General features: G+C 36.5%; 1 protein-coding gene across 12 annotated transcripts in view; it reads right to left on the bottom strand.

Annotated features, from left to right (window-relative positions):
• SLC4A10 (solute carrier family 4 member 10) overlaps window positions 1–19216 on the bottom strand; it is a 170122-nt gene that overhangs the window by 82467 nt on the left and 68439 nt on the right. For 8 of the 12 annotated variants that reach the window (XM_085584312.1, XM_085584318.1, XM_031505431.3 and 5 more), the window contains exon 2: window positions 10588–10669. In XM_085584312.1, the coding sequence (XP_085440438.1) occupies window positions 10588–10669 (82 nt within the window). Of the gene's footprint in view, window positions 1–10587; window positions 10670–13094; window positions 13285–19216 lie in introns of all 12 variants that reach the window. The other 4 variants (XM_085584316.1, XM_085584314.1, XM_085584315.1 and 1 more) reach the window with 1 other exon arrangement.

Raw genomic sequence — 19216 nt, 5'->3', positions numbered from 1 at the left:
CAAAACAGTAACATAAAGAGACACATGGATCTCTTTGGATTGAACATTTGGTAAAGTTGCTGTTTGCTTTGTGTGTACAAGAACTTTACCAAACTCATTCCTATTTATGAGCCAAACCTTGACAGAATTCTTGTGGGAAATTCACTGAATAAAAAACTAAGAAAGGGAAAAAAATAAAGAAATTGAAAAAACAACAAAACACTGTGTAAGCAAGAGCAAAAATCCCTATACCATGTTACATGCTCACATCATAAATACATTGCTGGTATCTTAGGGTGTTTTCATTTCTTCTGTTTTATTTTTTTAAATATATGAGAAGGTACATATTGTATGCCTGCTGCCTTCAAGCCTGATGAATTTTATGTTGCTGATCAAGCCCAAAATGTTTAGGTCTCTTAGCTATGTGGGCTAACAGAATCAGAGCACAGTAAAGCATTTAGAAGAAGGAGAGCACAGCAGAAATGTGCACTAACCAGAACAAATGGGAAAGGAATCATGACTCACTACAGGCAGGTCTCCTGCATTTACTCAGCAGAAAGACATAGCCCAGATTACTCATCTCAAATAACATTATTTTCTCCTTGAAATGAACATACACAGGTCATGGATATTTGCTGCTTTGCTGTAATCATTCAGCAGTGTCAATCATCTAAAAAAGGTCAAGAACACTAAGCTAAAGTAGCACGTGATCTCTAATCCCATGGAGACTCTAGAGGAGGCAGAAAACACAGCAAGGCAGCCTGTGTCACAAAACATCAGAGAAATTCAATACTGACAGGAATTCTCTGCAGAGGCAGAGCTAAAAAAGCTGGAGAAAAGACTCTGGACTACATAATACTTACTTCCTTAACTTTGATCCATGGAGAGGGGACTAGAAAGCAGAGGCACCAATTTATCCCAAGAAATTGTTTAAAGAGAACTTCTGCCTTTTGCATATTTCAAATGCATTGCAGTCAGTAGCACATGACACAAGGAAAAATTTATTAAAAATATACTGAATGATATGAGTAATGTAGTACTTTACATTTCTTAATCCCCCTCCTTGGACAGAAGAAAAAGCAAAACAACATTTTGAAAGGAAAGGTTTCCTCTTCCTAAGACTTTAGTAATTTCTAGAGGTGAAAATAGATTGCTTTTTTAATTTAGTAACTAAGTACATTCCTGCTGCTTTGTGATAGAAGTGGGTATGCTTATCCTAGTTTTCTCCCACATCAATGATCAGATTGTACCTGCATCAGGAAATGCGGATTGAGACTCACATTTCAATTAATTTCCAGGGCTGAAAGCAGTACTTGAGTCCAGACTGTTCTTTATTCAGTACACTGGGATACAGTGCCAGAACATTCATGTGTGTGTGTCTGAATGCCACAGCAATTTTCTTATACAGACACAATCAGTTCACACTGAAAAAAACAGGAACCTGGAAACTGAAATAGACATCAGGAAAAACCAAAGTGGATTTTACTCTTTCTGTGTGAACCTACTGAGACCAGCAGAGTGCTACCTATGCATAATTTCAATAAATACGTGGAGAAAGGTAGGTGCTTGTAAAAAGGTTCAGATAAATAAGAGGAAAAGAAACTGACACGGGGAAAGCAATAGTTCTCTACAGAAAAATCATAGGGCAAAAAGCAAAAAATCTGAGAGTTAAGTAGTTCTGGTTTATTAAAAGATCACAACTGTGGAGCAAAAAGAGACCATCTGGGAACAAAAGAGTAATGAATTCTGAATTGCTGACAAAATGACAATGAATGATAGAAGCAGCAAAAAAAAGAAAGATTAAATACAAAAGAAATCCAATTACTGTATTACCTTACTTCAAGTAACCTTTTCACGGTAGATATGATGAGCTAGAGCTAAGAATGTAATGTATGTTTTTCTGTACAAATTGTCCAAGGCATTATTAAACAAGAGTTTCCAGAGAGCTCTCTAAATTTGCCAAGACTAGAAGGTCAAACATGGACAGAGCAGGGCAGATCTCAGGAAAACCTGACTAAAATTTCTAACATGAAAGGGCATCTAGAACTGAGTGAACTCAGGATCAAACAGGATAACCACTATCCAGGATATCCTTATAGATAATAACTGATCATGTACGGGCATTTCTTTCATTTATCTTTAAGAATTTTTTGTGTCTTTTATTCTTTACTACATCAGGATGCCAACTTAAAATGACTGAATATTGCTCAAATATTGTAAAATAATTCTGCTCTTCCATACATTTTCACAGGACCTATCTCAATTAGATCATAATTTCTCATTCTTTTGGCAAGGCTGCAATGACATTAAAGTATGGGAAACAGTAATAACTACAGGTTACATTGACATTAGGTACAACCTAACAGCCATTCTCACACAGAACTGACACATGGTTTAATAGGTGAACATAATATGTTGCTCTCCCTGCCAGATGGGTGTGCTTTTTGTGTTAAAATTGTTTTTGGAACAATGGGAGGCACTGGGGCAAAAAAATCTGTACTCTTAGCACTCCATTAAAAAGATCTTAATTCCATAAATTAAGGGAAATATTTACAAATCCTTTCTCTCCATCTCCATTTTCCCTAAAAATGTCACATCACTCAAATAGTTGTAATGGGATTTCCAGAAGTATCTAAGTTAAGTCATCAAGCATCATCAATTATAAAGGGTTATGTGTTTTCAGAGCTTTAGAAATCCCACTACATTTCTTTTTCTTTCCATTTATTTAATGCAGAAGATAGGAAGCTAGGATAAGGTTCTGGTTTTAAAGACCCAGAATGCCAGATTCTGAAAACCATTTCTAGATGTCACTTCAGTAATTCTCAAGGGATATGCAGAAAATTCTTGCTATTCTGAGCCTGGGTTTTTAGATTATTATTTTGCTATTGGGTTCTCAAAATAAATTTAAATGTAAGGAATAATTTCTCCTTTGAAACTCAGCAACCCCAAACAACAATTCTACTTAGAGTTTATTCTCAGAAATGTCTCTGCAAGATGTATTCATATTAATAATATATGTTCCATATCTTTCTTTTCTAGGGCAATAATTTCATACCTCCACAAACTGAAGACTCTTACAGCACAATAATTTTTTTCTTCAAGTTTAGGGGAGATCCTGATTTTTCCATGTTTATATGCACCTTTATCTGTCTCAAAGTTAATCATAATTAATAGGACCCCTTTTAAATATTTTATAGTATCATTTAGATTTAATATAATCCTGTAAAAATTAAAAAGAATGTTTTATAACGGGTTATTTCTTCAATCTTTAAATACTTAAACTCAAGGAGTGTGTTAATGCTTTGAAGGTACACCAAAAGCTTCTTATACTATAAATGTATACATTCTAACTAACTTTATATTCTGGGTTTTGTTCCCCAGCTATATGCAATTTGATTCAGAATAGTCTTTTATTAAAAATAATCTTTTTACAATTTACCAGTGGATGTGTAGCACTGCATAAACATCATTGCAGAGCAGAGCAATTCAGTGCATTGTATTTCTTTAATAAGCTTTCACATTCTAAATAATCTTTGTATTTTCTCAGTTTTTAAAAATTACTTGCTCCTAAATCCTAATATTGAAAATACTAATGCATGTGTTTCATGTTTCACTTTCATAGCAGCACACCTGGAATAAATCAACATTTGAGTTCAGAGTATGTTTTTGCAAGGACAAAATCATAGTCTTTCTATGATAAAACACTGCTGATGCTAATGTAAGGTTAATTGAAAAACTCAGGAAGATCAGATAAATCCTATGGCTCACTGATACCTAAACCAATTCTGCCTTTTTAAATTTGAACATAAATTAAACACAGGATAAAGCATGGAGAAGAGCCTCTCTCAGCATGGAAATTCTTTCAGGTCTCCATACTACACCAGGAATGTGAAACTCAGGTAGGTACTTCAGAGCTTCTTAGTGAACCATCCCAGTTGGTGGCAATTGTGTAAAAAAATGACTTTCCTGGATCTAAACATCCATGAGCACCACATGCTCAGGGTCCATGTGCTTGTTCTGCCTTCCACCTGGGATTGTCTGAATCTGCCCGAGGCATCTCAAGGCTTTCAGATCCCTGCTCACAGGCATGGAGGGAAGGGGCAGAGAAGGGAACAGATGGGTCTTGAAACACCTCCAGAAAGAGCAAAGGCAGGCTTCTGTGACCTACTGAGGAAACACATTGCAAAGGCAAGATGCCTTGAGAAAGAATACTTTGCCAGCAGTTCAAGCCAAGTCTCAGCTGACTGCTGACCTGAGCAGGACCAGTGGGGTTTCTCTCTCCTCTGGAAAGCACTCAGTGACTTCAAGTCTATCCTGTGTATTGACAGCTAGAGCTGAACCAAATGCAATTTTTAATCCTCTCAAAAATGAATGGTGAGGTAGAGACAGAAAACCACCAGTCCATGTAGGGTTTAAAAATTGCCTTTTTCCTTACAGGAAAGAAAGTGATTATCGTGAATTGTGTAGGAGTAGAGAGTACATGATTCATGATTCTTTATTGTAGTGCAGCAGGGCGGCAGAGCTGGAGAAAAAGCAGAAAGGATAAAAGCAATCCTTCCTAAATCAACAGTTTACTTGGCTGTTTGCGGTTATGTTTTGCCCAAAACCCATTTTTCACCTTTTTGCTGTACCAAAATTTGGAGGAACTGACAAGAAAACCTTCAAAGTTTATTTTAGATTATACATGTAATTTATATTCCAGAATAGATTACAACAGAAATTATATAGAAAAAAATAAAAACAATATCCCTGACTCAAGATAACATTAAGGACAAATTGAATATGGAGAATAAAAGCATCTCAGGATGCCATTAAAGTTAAGGACCTTTTAAAGGTCATTCACTGCTCTCCCAAAAAAATCTTGCATTTTAAGAAAAGATTTTTCCAGCTTTCAGGTTGTCTAAAAAGTACTTTTTTACCAGCACTTATGTTCCAAATTTCCTAGATTCCTCCAGAGGAAACCAGAATTGTATGTATGGTTCTATCACGAGATCACAACCTTGCCAGACAAAAGAAAAAAAGCCAGCAGACACAGAAAAGAACCTGCTCAGATACCAAATACACAACTCTTTCCACTGATGGAGAGTAAAGCTGTGGTTATTGGAGGGAAGAATTTGACCTATATTTCTAAATTAGCAACAAGCAAAAAAAAAAAAACAAAACAAACGCAACCACAGTACCAGTACAACTGTGTTAAAAAATGTTAAAAAATGAATGTTTCTATCTTCTGATGCTGCTATTTAGCAGCTTTCACCAACAATGGCTAATTGGTTTATGTCAGTTTCATCTGGGATTTCACAAAGTGAAGTATTTGAATGTATTAGTCCCTACAAATACCAAAAAGGTTCTCTGTCTGTGAAGCTCAGAACAAATTCCAACCAAATTCACAACCAAACCTTATCATCAGCTAAAGACTGTGGTGTTCAGCCAATACTGTGGCACTTGTTTGCTTCCATTATTTCATTATTCATCGTTTCAAAAAGATTCTGTGAACATATCCTTCAGACTTGGTCAGGAATCTTGAAGGTGAACCACCTTCCCACTAACACAGAAACTGCTGAGGAGGGACAAGGGGCGCAAAGGGATCAAACCAGGTGACTGCCAAGACAAAAGGAGAAAAGTGTGATCTCAAGGAATATTGAATTACACAAGGAAAAAAAAAACTAGATGAGGGGCACTACAGACATATGTGTCTTATGGATCACAAATGGAACAAAACCTGAGTATGTGATACCTGGTAGGCAACAAAACGAAAGAGCAACCTTTCAGGTACAGACTAAGCCAAATCAGTCTAGACTCTGCTTCCTCAGGCAGTTTGGTTTTTTTTCCCATGGAATGCAGAGAACATTGCTGCAAGGAGCACGAGCGAAGTCAGAGTCAACGGCAGGATGAGCAGGAGCCCCAGGGAAGCACAGGCAAGGAAGCTTGGAGCAGAGGGTCTGCACTGACATGGCACAAATCATTTGCAGCAGGCTGCAGCGTCCTGGGAGCCAAAGGGAAGGGAAACCCTGGTTGATGCTCCTCTCTGACCAAGCAGAGCCTGTGTCTGACTTGTTTCTACATTGAGGTACAGGTGAATCAAGGCCAGGTTATTAAAATTTATATTCTTTCAGTCCTATGAGCTGCTAGGACCTATTAATTTTCAGGTAAATAATGTCAGTGGCAGACAGGTATGCTATGATGTTATTTCTACAAAAAAGGTCCAGTCTTTTAGAGAATAAAAGGCTACTTAAAACACTTTAGCCACTCAAATCTCTACTAAGTTATAATATATGGAGTGTGACATTTAATCACAATGAGGTTTTTCATCTATTAACCCTAACAGTATAAAATCAAAATTTCATTAAAATAATTTTTAAATTACTGTCACAAGCTAGAACAAATCTAAAAAGGAAAAAGTTAACTAAAATAACCATTTTTAAAAGAGAATAATTAAATACTCTGGAGTTTCACCTTTTTTGCTATGCACCTACTATCAAAATTATTCTTCATGCAGATCGTTAATTACAAAATATCTTTACAAGATTTACAATTGATTTTTGGTTTATTAAGTTTAAAGTCTCAGCTTCTGCATCATTCTGTGTTCTGCTATTATATTTATATTCTAATTAAGCTTGAAGGTTTTTTGTGACTTTTAGTAAGCAATCCACACAATCTGAATTTTGTAAAAAGTGTCAGGAGACATATTCTGATCTACAGTCATGCATATACCAGATACAGTGTTTCATATGTCCTCAGAGATAAGAAACATGGCAAACTTGATTTTCCCCGAGGCAAATTTTCCCACGCCACTTAGGCAGATTAAAATGAATGAAACATAAAAATCTTAAGCAAAATCTTGACTTCCCTGAATCAAGGATCATTTTTGCCATTTTCTCCAACAGAGCCAGAATTCATCTCTGATTCATGCTGGGATCTTCACCTAGCAATCTGATCTCCAGCCACCTCCCTTTTGAAGCTACTTCTCAAACCAGGTAATACCACAGCAGTTCTGAAATATTCTCACAGAAATCCTCAATCTGCAGCTGAGCACCTCCAGCAGGGAGTCCATGGATCGGTCACTTTTCCCCTCAGCTACCACAGTGGGCACAAGGAAAAGACCTCGGTCACAGAGTATTTAGTGTCCATCCCCTTGCATATCTGCAGAGTCCAAAAGTCAGCATGCGACCTGAGAGAATCAGAGACCTCCAGCCCAGAGCAATCCCAGAATTTCTGACCGATGAGATAAGCAGGTAGATCCAGGTGATCAGAGGCTGTTCCTAGTGGCCGCACACTGAGCAATGGCAGCCGGGCAGAGGCAGCCCCACGCCACGAGCCGAGAGCAGCTGCCGAATTGCCCGGCTGCCCATGAAACGTGCCTAGCTGCCCTCGGTACAGGGACATGCACTACCTGGCACTTTGCAATCAAATACTTGAGAACACAGAATCAGTGCCCGATTCTCATTTAGAAATTCCACCACTGATAAAAATGACAGCATATTTATTTGAGTAGGATTTTTGTCAGCACACACATTCAAAGATCACATGCAAAACAGATGATTACAACCAGGGAATATCATCTCTTTTTTGCTTTTAGAAATGCTTTCTCAGTCTTTCCATCAATGCAATAGTCAGGCAAATGACCTATTCAATATCAGTGACTGATCCTGACCTTACAACTCACATAAAATTAACTATGTGGAAAAATAATTCGTGCTGAAAATCTGAGTGACAAACCTCTGCAAACAATTCACCTCTAAAGCACTACAAAACTTAAGTAAAAAGATATAATTTGAAGCACTTACTGCAAGTATCATTACTGGCACTAAGATGAGCACCACATCTCTTCTCTTCCCATAGGTACAGTAGTTCCTATCTTATGTTCCCAAGCTATACTGCTCATGGAAAGAAAATACTGATCTAGAGAGACTGAGGCAAAAATCTATTCTCATGTCCATTCTTCAAGGCAGATTTAATCACCATAACTTCATGCTTTCAGCAAGAAATGTACTTGCAATATATTTCACAATGACTGCCTAAAATATGCAAGTCCAAATATTTGAAATTTGAAATTTCAGATGGAAATTTTAGTACACATTTAAATCTGTATTTCTGAAGTTAGAATGTTGATAGTTTAAACTTAAAAAAAAAAAAGACAAAATACTTACAATTGTAAGATTTAATAAGAAGAAGTTTAATACTGATTTTCAGATTTAGACCTGTAGCTCTTCATATGAATTTGAATTTTTGAAATGTTGCTGCCATGGTGCCATTAAAATTTACATCCTGGCAAAGCTATTCTTCCCTAGAATATTCAGTAACTAGCTATTTACATTTTTAAAACATAAACCAATTAAATGTCTGTCAAAAGCTAATTACATAATACATATTAATAGTCTGGTAATACTCTTTTTCTAAGATATGCAATTAGCACCTGATTATTTAATTTCATATTTCATAGTTGTTATGTCATTAGGAAAAAGGTACATTTTTCAGCAGAACCCAACACAATGTCAGTGAGTAAGACATATTTGTGAGTCACGTTCGCTGTTTCCAGGGGGAGAAATGCCTAAATGTACTGCAAAACAAATGGTCATGCTATTAACAGCAACTGGATATTAAAATCTGCACCGTCTTCAAAACTTATTCTGTCACTTGATATTTAAATATATGATTATATATTTACAGACAAACTGAACTGAACTTAGAATGAGCATGAAATTATCTGAGAAAGCTAACTGCATCATGAAGGATTGATTCTACACTGAAAAAATTGTTTTCTTAGAACATTTTGAAACAATAGAGTTTTATTTTTAATAAAAGCAGATTCATTTGATAACTGCATAAATTTTCAATAATCTAAATTTAATTCAACTTAAATTGATGGGAAGATTGTGGGAGTGTCACTGCCATGTTCCAATTTCTACTGATAACATCCTAAGAGCATATCTTTGAATAAATTTTTTCCCTGATATTTCACAAGAACAACTCTATACATATAGGATGGTGGGGGAAAAATAATTAAATACAGTTCTTAAATTATGTTCCATATAGTCACAAGTGGAACATCACAGTAATTCTGACAACCTTAATGTGATTTAAGCTTATATCACTGAGCTTAAAAATGTCATTCTGAAGAAAGCTGTACATCTTTAAAATGCCACCTTACTATCATCAATAAAATGACTCAGCAAAAGGATATTTTTGTGGGTTGACTCACCCCACAAAATCTCTTTGAATCAGTACCATGGACAAAGGGAGACAGGGAGCACCCACTATTTTATTGGGTGTTTCTCTGAGGACACCAAATACAGTGGTTTCTCTTTGATCAAGGATGCAATCAAGTGAATAAAGACCACAGATTAAATGTGAAATTCAAGATAGGAGGTTTTGTGCCTATGCCCAAAACTGGCATTGCCAGCCTGACCCACTGGTACTCTCACCCCTGGAGACACCAAAACTCTAAAAGCTACCCTGAAACATCTTACCTGAGCTCTATCCTTGCACACACCCAGACTTCCCCCAGGCTGAGTAGAGAGCTACCTACCCCATACATGCCACACTGCACAACATCTGATATCCTTCTGTGAGAGCCAACCTCACACAGACACAGCCAGCCCCTCTCAAATGCAGCTACATCTGCTTTTTGAGAGAGGCACTACTGAAGGAAGCAGTGACATAGAGTTGCAGTGTAACATTGGCATTTCAATGAAATCATCAATACGGCCGATGTGTATCAGAGAATACAAAGTTCATACAGACAAAAAAAAAATTTTAAAAATTATTAAGTAATCGATGGTAGCCATTTAGAAAACTCTAGCTCCTGCACAGATGGAGATAACTCGCTTAGAACTGAAACAGGGAACTTTCCAGACAGAGCATGCTGATCTTAGTATTTCTTTTGGGCTGGTTCATGTGTGACAAGGACAGGAATCTCCATGTCCCACTACAAGAAGCTAACAACATCAGCCAGTTCCAGTCTCAGCAAAGGGATATCATGTGTGCAACAGAAACTCATTTTCATCATAACTATGACTTGGGAGTTCACACAACTCAATACAAGAATTAGTATAATATACATTAGTAACCAAAATTTGGGATACACTAAACAAACAGAAATGCAATTGACTCATTAGACCAATATCTAAAGAGTTCTCATAATTTCTCCGTTTCTTCTACATGGTAAAGTTAGGTGGTTTCTGCAGTAGATATCAGTAAATATGTATCCAGTCTCTGACACTCCAGAATCTTCTGGTTCAGCTGAAGATGTGGCTAGGCAGCCACATGAGGATTGTAATGAAAATGTAGAAGCCTTTATAGGTAAAAAATCAGCAGTCCTGCTTGCAATTGCATACCCGAAAGCTTAAAAGACTTATCTAAAGTCACACATACATATTCACAGGACTTCACCATAGATCACCAAAAACTAGCAAACTCCTTCCACCATCATCTATTTCTGGACACTGCTGTGAGAAAAAATAGTATTTCTCTTTTTAAAATAAATGACAAGATTCTACTCTCTTGTCTCTTTGCATCCCTGCTCAAATCAGTAAGTTTACACATTGGAATTACATTTCAGTACTTTCAGAAGAAAGTGACAATATAAAGCACAGAAAAATCATCCTTCACCTTCTAGATCTTCCTTTTCAAAATGTGTCTTGAGAATGGAGCGAGTTCCACCTCTATCCACAACAGCCTCTTCATCATTTCTCTACAAAACAGAAAAAAGGACAGATAAGCTACTTTTCATTTGGAAACTATTGGCAAGATCGTACAGAACTATAAAACAAAGATGGTTTTAATATTTCAATATTAACTTTTCCAACTCGAGAACAAAAAGGGATTTAAGAATTTAATTTTACTTATTAAATCTATTTCTTATGCATCAGTTTTTACTTGAGGTATGATAACAGCTAACTTTGATGTGCAAAACTTCTGGTAAAACCTGCAAGATAATAAGTAAACACTGGTTACTGGAAACCAAGAAAAACATGAGCCAGTAGGACAATGAAAGAGATGAGAGAAGAAATGTCTGATCAAGGCAGCTTTATTCTTGTGCACCTTAAGAAAGGGATTCACATGTATTTTTGTCTTTAGACCAGGATCTTGAGCTACATGCAGAATTCCCTATTACTACTAAGACTCCTTTTACTTTGGCAAAGCTAGACAATAACACTCAGCAAAATAAAACTAACACCATGAAAACAACTGGCTTCACTTACTAGTGAATTGCAAAGCCTTTTGTTTACACTAGATGCTGTGCTAAAATGTTTCACTACGAGTTTGACATCACTTCTGAAAAAATCCAGCTTCTAAATACAGACTATATTTCTCAACATGAAAGAGTGATTTCCATTAAATTATTATGCAAAATGATGCATTATAAAAAAGTACCAATTAATATATTTACTTGTCATTAGTAGAGGGGTTTTAGCAAATGATATTAGAACTTTAACTACTTTATTTCAATATGCAAAATTGGTATCTTCAAGCAAGTCTGAAGCAAGGGGATTTAAATACCAGAGTTGCATGATATACAACTATATACAGAATGCAATGAAAAAGAATGAGAAATGAAAGTCTTTGAGCACCTCTCCTTAAAGATCAGATGCCTCAGGCAAAAAGATTGACTTATATAGCTGGCTGTGGTGCATTCTGGATGTAAGCTTTGTTTCAGGCTCCTTTCTTTTTTAAAAATAGCTGTCATGCTGTAGCTATCTTACATAGAAAAATCCTACGAGTGTGTCAGCACCAAGCATCTGGGCTGTTAAAGAAAGAAAGACCAAGTGTTAAAATGTCTTTATTAGAGCTTTCCCACAGATAATAGTGCATAACTAAAATATGACAATAAGAAATGGGCTTCTATTGAAAATGTTTTGTCTTTTCATAATTTAGAATTAGCTAATAGCCCATTAAGATGCACCAGAAAAGTATAACTTTGCACAAACCATTTGATCATATTAATAAAATTAATCCATTATTATAAAGCAGTTAGACATAACAATGCCATGCCCCTGGGTGAATGATTAGGCAGGATGTCAAAGGCCAAGTATTACAGCCATATAATAAATAAAGCTATTCTAGCATAAGACATTTGCATCAGAAAGGAAGCAAAGTTAGGGAGAATTTGCAGTGGGGAAAATACTAAATTGCTGGGCAGTTTAAAGCCTTTAGAGATTATCTAAATAAATTAAATACAAATTAATTCATTAATATTTATCAAAATATGCTCATACACTTTGACTTCTCCTTTCCCATGTGTTCAATTTTCAGCTTCTGGCAGACTTTTACTTCTCTGCCTCCTCTTCCTGTAATGTCACAGCAAGTCTCAGCCTTGCCTCATTCTCAGAAATGGGTTTATTTCATTAATATTACAGGGAAAAACAGCTTAATTGGGAGTGCTGTGTTGTTAGCAATTCACTTGTCAAATTCTGAGCAAAGTCCAATTAAACAGGCCTGGCACTGAGCATGCTGACTTCCCAGGGAGCAGCACAAAAGCCACCTCACATTTACCAGTACAAGAGTTGTGCTGCATTTACTCTAGAAGCAATTTCTGATTCCTGTACTGCCCCCTTGGAGGAGGGGAGAGTTGAGACAGAAGTTCACTTGAAGTTCAGTGCTTGAACTCACTGGCCAGTGTGGACTATTGCAATACAAATAAAAACAGATCCCACTCCACTCTCCTCTTGATTAATAGAGACTGGAAACCTAATTTCAATTAGTAAGGCTCTGCTTTTTATTAGAATTCCAGGAAAACTACTAACTTATTATTTTTAAGTGCTGAAATACATGAGTTTGAAACTGAAACTATAGGCAAGACTAACTATAATACAGTCATGGAAGACAAAATTCATGCCAACCAAACTCCACAATAACATCCTCAAGCCATGAATCTTGGGCCAATCTGCAGTTTTGGCCCATCAGTTTCACAAGGTTCAGAATAAGGCATGAAAACTAAAAGCTCTTCATTGTCATGCCACGTTTATGTCAGAATTCTACCACTTCTTCCTTTCACACCATTTGAAGATGATGAAGGTACAAAATTTTACATAGGGCACAAATCTGCAAGGACTGGAGTAGTGAAACCATACAGCCATACTGCAGCAACCTGCAAACAAAGGTGTGGACACACTGACCATGTGCAAGTCCTTGGAACTGTCCATTACTGCAATGAGTTGCTTGCTGAGTCCCGTGAACACTGTGGTCTACTGCTTAAAGCATGGAAGAGGGATCCAGGAAGTCCCCGAGCGCTAATCCTGGATCTGCCACTGACTTGCTGTGTGGCCTTGGAAAGGTCACTTAATCTCTGTGCCTCAGCTTCCCCATCTGTAAAATAGGGATAATAATACTTACTCGTCTACCTTCCTCACTGGGCTGCTCTGTGCCAAAATAAATTTTCATGCAGCATTTCAGAGCTGTAGGGCACTACAGAAGTGCCAAGTCATTCAATTTAAGAAATTTTACCCATGTGAATACATAATGATAGGAAATATGAAATTGATAAAAAACATTAAGGCATAAACTTTTCTCTTTTTTTACATCAAACCAATGTATATTAATACCTTGCAATAGTTTTACATTGCACAACTTCAACAAAGATGCATAAGAATAAATGTAGGGGGTTTTTTTCTGCCAGCCTCATTTAAGAGCAATGCTGGAGGAGCCAGTGGAATTATATTTCAGTGAAGCTATAATCAAAGTGTAATAAACTTTTCATAAACAATATAACATTTCTTCACTCTCTTTTTCGTAATATTTGTTAATATCTTACGGTTTTACATAGTCTACACAATAGTTGATCTAAAATTTATTTCCCTACAGTAATAAAATACCAGTAAACACACAGTAGAGGAAATAATGTATCTGAGATAAAATAGCTAGAAAATGCCAAAGCTTTTTACATGGAAACCACAAGTTCCTCAGAGACTAGGGCCCAGCAACCCTACTCAGTCCATGAGTTTTTTTCATGTCTTACATTTTCCAAATGAATGCTGGAATGACCTTCAACATGCAGCAGCAGCAGCAGCTGTACATATTTCACAGAAAACATCTATTTAATGAAAGTGTTATAAATACGGTTGTTACTATATTTGTCTCTACATACTAGAAGTTCAAACAGAGTGGGAAGTACAGAAAACCAGACAATAGAGTAATCTTCTGCATGCTTTACATTTGTAACCACACTGCACTGAAAATATGTATTTGAAGTTGAACAAAATAAAAGGAAATAAACCACTTTCAAAGACATTACTTTTTGGTAAGTAATCACAAAGGAAGAAGGTCACCATTAGTCCTGGAGTATGGATTTTCAAGACTTAGATAAACCTGCTTTTCAGAATATAAAGTGATACTACAGCTGTTGCCAGGAATTTTAAGTGCATTGGTTAGGAGGAATAAAAAGGCCCAAGACTCAGAAATCAAAACCAAATGCTTTAAGTGCCCTTTCCACCTGTGTATTGATAAATGTCAGCATACAGGATATTCCAATAAATGTCAGGATATTTCAGTATAAAAATGACCTTCTGGAAATCTTCCCAAAGTGACCCTCTTTAGCTATGATACAGCCCTAACTACAGTTCAGAACAGGTTGACCTGCCACCTCCCAGAACTGTACACTGCCATTCCACATCTCAGAACAACTTAGTTGATGAAAAAATACACTTTTAGAAAAGCTGAGAAGCATCATTTTATGACAGATGTTTTTGTGTCTTTTTTGTTACTGTCTATGCTTTCATCACATTGTAGATGACTGGGTGGAGTTCAAAGGTGGATCTGTACAAAGGCACATGACAAACCTCTTTAAATATGTATGTCTACCGTAGACACACTCTTGTAGAACTTCAGTACATTTCTAGATGATGGAATTAGGACATATTCTACATCTTCTGGATGACAACAAGGTAGACTGAAGTCCAGGTGACAATCTTTGATCAGAAGTTATCTATACAGGTATTATATGTATTTACTACAAGAGGAAAATCAATCTCTTGAAAGACACTTGCATACATCACAAAAACAACTTGAATACTGGACAAACATTTACTAAAGATCTTCTGTGTTGATCACTACAGCAAATGAAATATTAGTAAATATATAGTAAACAATAAATATACATTAGGAAACAGGAAATTAGGACAACAGGGAAGTATTAAATACTTGCAAAGAGTATGTCAAACTGTCTTTCCCTTGGTAGGTTCAGTGATCACTAGTATGACAACTGTACCTAATATATTTTGAGTAGACAAGTCAAAAATGGATAACAGAAAAATTCTTATTTTACATGGAAAACTACAAAAAATTTTTTGATTCTTTTTTTTATCTAATTTTTTTCATACCTGGCTACTTTATTTTCCTCTCCTGGTATTTGTTCAGTGTTTTCAATAAACTGGAAGATTGTTTCCTTTTGAAATACAATGCAAAACCCAGCTACAAAGAGTATTAATATTCCACTTTTTTTTTTCACAGTTTTTAAGACTCTCAGTCAAATCCTATCCCTTTTAAATTACACTCTTAATATACTCACAGAATAAATCATATCAACATAAACCTTTTTTCCAGCATCCTTCTTTCTGTAAAATATATAACTGAGCATAAGACATTTTGATTTTCCACACACTAGAAATTATGCATATGACACACCTGCTGACTCATAAGGAAAATAATCATGGTATTAATTGCTTCTTCATATAAGCCCCTTATTGATGATTAGACAACCTACATAATTCTGAAATGCCATCTGGAACTCAGGAACACCTGTCAGCATAAAACAAGAAATACTGCCTTCCCATAAACAATAGAAAGCTGTAATGTTGTGCTGGTTTTGGCTGGGGTAGAGTTACTTTTCTGCACAGTGCTGGTAGGGGCTGTGCTGTGGGTTTGTGCTGCACACAGGTTGATAATTCAGAGATGTTTTGTTATTGCTGAGCAGGGCTTGCACCGAGCCAAGGCCCTTCCTGCTCCTTGTGTGGCCACACTGGAGAGGGGCTGGGGGTGCCTGGGAGGCACAGCTGGGACAGGGGACCCCAAGTGACCAAAGGGACATTCCAGACCACATGGCATCCTGCTCAGGGGAAAGAGGGGACAGAGGGAGGAGAGGGAGAGGCCATCTGGAGTGCCAGTGCTTGTCTTCCCAAGTCACTGTGACCTGTGATGGGGACCTGCTCTCCTGGAGATAGCTGAGCACCTGCCTGCCCACGGGAAGCAGGGAATGCATTCCTTGTCTTGTTTAGCTTGTGTGGGTGGCTTTTGCTTTCCCTATTAAATCAATCCATAAGTGCTCTCACTTTTACCCTTCTGGTTTTCTCCCCCATCCCACTGGTGTGGGAGTGAACAAGCATGGGGCTTGTCTGCTGACTGGGGTTAAACTATGACAAACATACAATTATTTCATTTATTTTATATTATCAAAAATTATGTATGTTTAAAAGATGGAACCCTAACGTGTTTGTTTCAATTTATACCTATTAACATAAAGTTACTGGTATAAAATTTGTGTATTTACCTTTCCAGTGGTCTGTAATGAAATAGTAAACATTTTTCCAGACACCACACACACAATTTTTTTCTCAGTTCCAACATTACTGTTTTGTGTTATATTCATTTTACAGAATCATTACACAGTATTTGTATTTTTAAGGCCATTTCGGTTGAATTCAGCTTAACATTTCATAAAGATAGCATTACTAAAGATATGGAAAAGTTACTTGAACTCAAGAGCTACTATGTGAATATTGGAAATATTTTGCAAAGACAATTAACCTAAATGGCTAAAAAGCTGTTACATGTTACATGCCTATTGCAGGAGAAAAATCATTGGTGACTGCCATGTTCAGTCTTGTCCTTTAAACTGTCCTTGAGCAGGCAGGCTCACACAAAACTGATTTAATGCACAGTGTGTATGCCCACAATTTAGATGCTATAATTCTTTTCTCTTTCTGAAGACAAGCAGAGAGGGTTTAAAAAGAAAACAACCTTTTTTTCAATATTATCATGCTTAATTGCTTATATTACATATAGCCATATTTAGCAATCTTCTGAGGTGGAAAGTACAGTGAATTTTATCTTTCGGATGAAATATAATTGCTTTTCCATTCCACTAGCTACATTATATCATCCTTTTCCCCTCTATCTACCTATCAAAGAAGACCCATCAAAACACATTTATAATGCAATAAGGTCTGTTCTATAAGGTCTGAAGATCATTTTTTTAAGTGTCCCTTTAATGGCACTGCTTTTATGGCAGCTTTCTGGAGTAATCAGTACTGCTTAACATAAAGCACAGCTTTCCTTTGGGTCAGCTCTGCTCCACATAGTTCAGGCTGCACAACAAAGTAAGAAGCAATTAGTTTTCATCCCAGATTTGCATCTTCCCCAGGGCTGCATGTCATATGCATAAAAGCATCCTTCTCTGTCTTCTTTTTATCCTCTTTTCTATTTTTATAGCAAAAGCCAAGATAATGTTTAGCATGACTCAATAATGAAATGCCATGTTCTGCAATGCTGCTAAAAATTGCACTAATCAGCACTAGCTTCAAAGAACTGATTTGCTACTGGCCTGAGACTGAACACATATTTAATGTTATAATGCAATTTCTGTAACATATAAGTACAGAGAATCATTTCAGACATTAACTCTAAGCACAAAGTATTGCTATAAATAAAACAAAACACACGCAGTTTTACACAGAATTAAATCTCAGTAATAGTTGTAATTCCTGTATTCATCTGCATTGAAGCATACTGTGCCTGTTATATATCATTATGCACAAAAGAGCAGCTATAAACTGCTATGACACATAAATATTGCCTTCATATTTGATATGAAATCTTCTTTCTTAGAAAAGCCATTTTAGGTAGAAACAATAAATTTCTTCCATTTGCAAGGCAAACAAAAAAAACACTTTTTAGCTATTCTCCATACACATATTCAACTGAAGACAACGTTTTTATTTGAAAAGATTAAACAAAAAATCAAGGCAAAATAGGAGCTTAATATATTGCAATGGCCAGGCATCCCACTTTGTCTGCCTAAAAGGGTGGGGACAATTGCAACAAAACATGGACCAAAAACTTTCCCACTTAAAGCACTTGATAAACCTGTTAGAGCACTGGATATAATAATCAAATAATGAACTTTAAATCCTTTCTAGATTCTGGTACTTGTTTTAAAGCACCTACAATTAATTGCAGCTGCTTACTATGTTTTGCATGTCTTGGAGTAAATTTATCAGGACTATCCAAATAATGCAAACACCTTAGAAAACCTGAACAAAGCACTTAGGTTATAGTGCTTCTTTGAGTATTTTCAGTCACATTCAGAGTCTCAAAACCCTTTCCTTTCCTTGTACCCTATCACTTCTGCCAGATCTGCAAACTAATCTTTATTCAATTGCTAGTTTGAGACAGATGTCTGAATAAATAAAAGACAGTATTCCTTGCTGCTATGTAGATGTAGAAGTAGGGTAACATCTTTATTCGTTTTACTTCATATTTTTTACTACACTAAGATTTTTTCCTTTTACTTCATATTTTTTACTACACTGTGAAATACTTAGAAGTTCTAGAGAGAAGAACAGTATAGATGGTTATTTTGTCCTCTGTGGTTATTATTTCAATTTCATATGTCATTCTAGTGCAGTGCCATTAGCTGAAATCCTCTTTTCTCACGTCATAGCAATGGCTAGGTCAACTACTACAGAGAAGTCTAACAGCAAGAAGATGGATGTGAAGACTTTATCCAAAGTACAAATGAGATTTAATTTTAGCTTGTCTGGCCTCTCTCTTGTCTCAGTGCCAGGTGAGGACAGATCCAGGATAACAGCCCTATTTAGGCGTAGTTAGAAGCTGAACATGCAGACTTTAGCCCACTATGCAATAGGATTTTAGCTGCTGGGCAGCAAAGGGGAAAAAAATATGTAATTCTTAGTAATCAGCAGTAAGATGTATTTGGTTTTAAGTTGGATACACTTCATCTCTTAAGGGGTCTCCTTTCAGCCTCAGAAATAATGACGTTTTCAGATTTCTTCACCACAAAATAGGGTCAGAGAGAGGAATCACAAAAGAGAGTCTTCTTGAAGTACCTACTCATGCGGAAATAGCAAGTGCAAAGAAGAGAAAGGGTCATGACCAACTTCTCAGAACTCATTTTGACAACAACTACAACACAGGAGAGAGGAGTTCTTGTCTTCCTTTACAGCCAGACACAAAAAATGTTGTTTGGCAACTGCATCTTTTACATGCAAATATATGCCAACCACAT

This window comes from Lonchura striata, chromosome 7 (assembly GCF_050655825.1).
Source record: "Lonchura striata isolate lonStrDom1 chromosome 7, ASM5065582v1, whole genome shotgun sequence".
NCBI lineage: Eukaryota > Metazoa > Chordata > Aves > Passeriformes > Estrildidae > Lonchura > Lonchura striata.
This window is presented reverse-complemented; position numbering and strand designations above follow the sequence as displayed.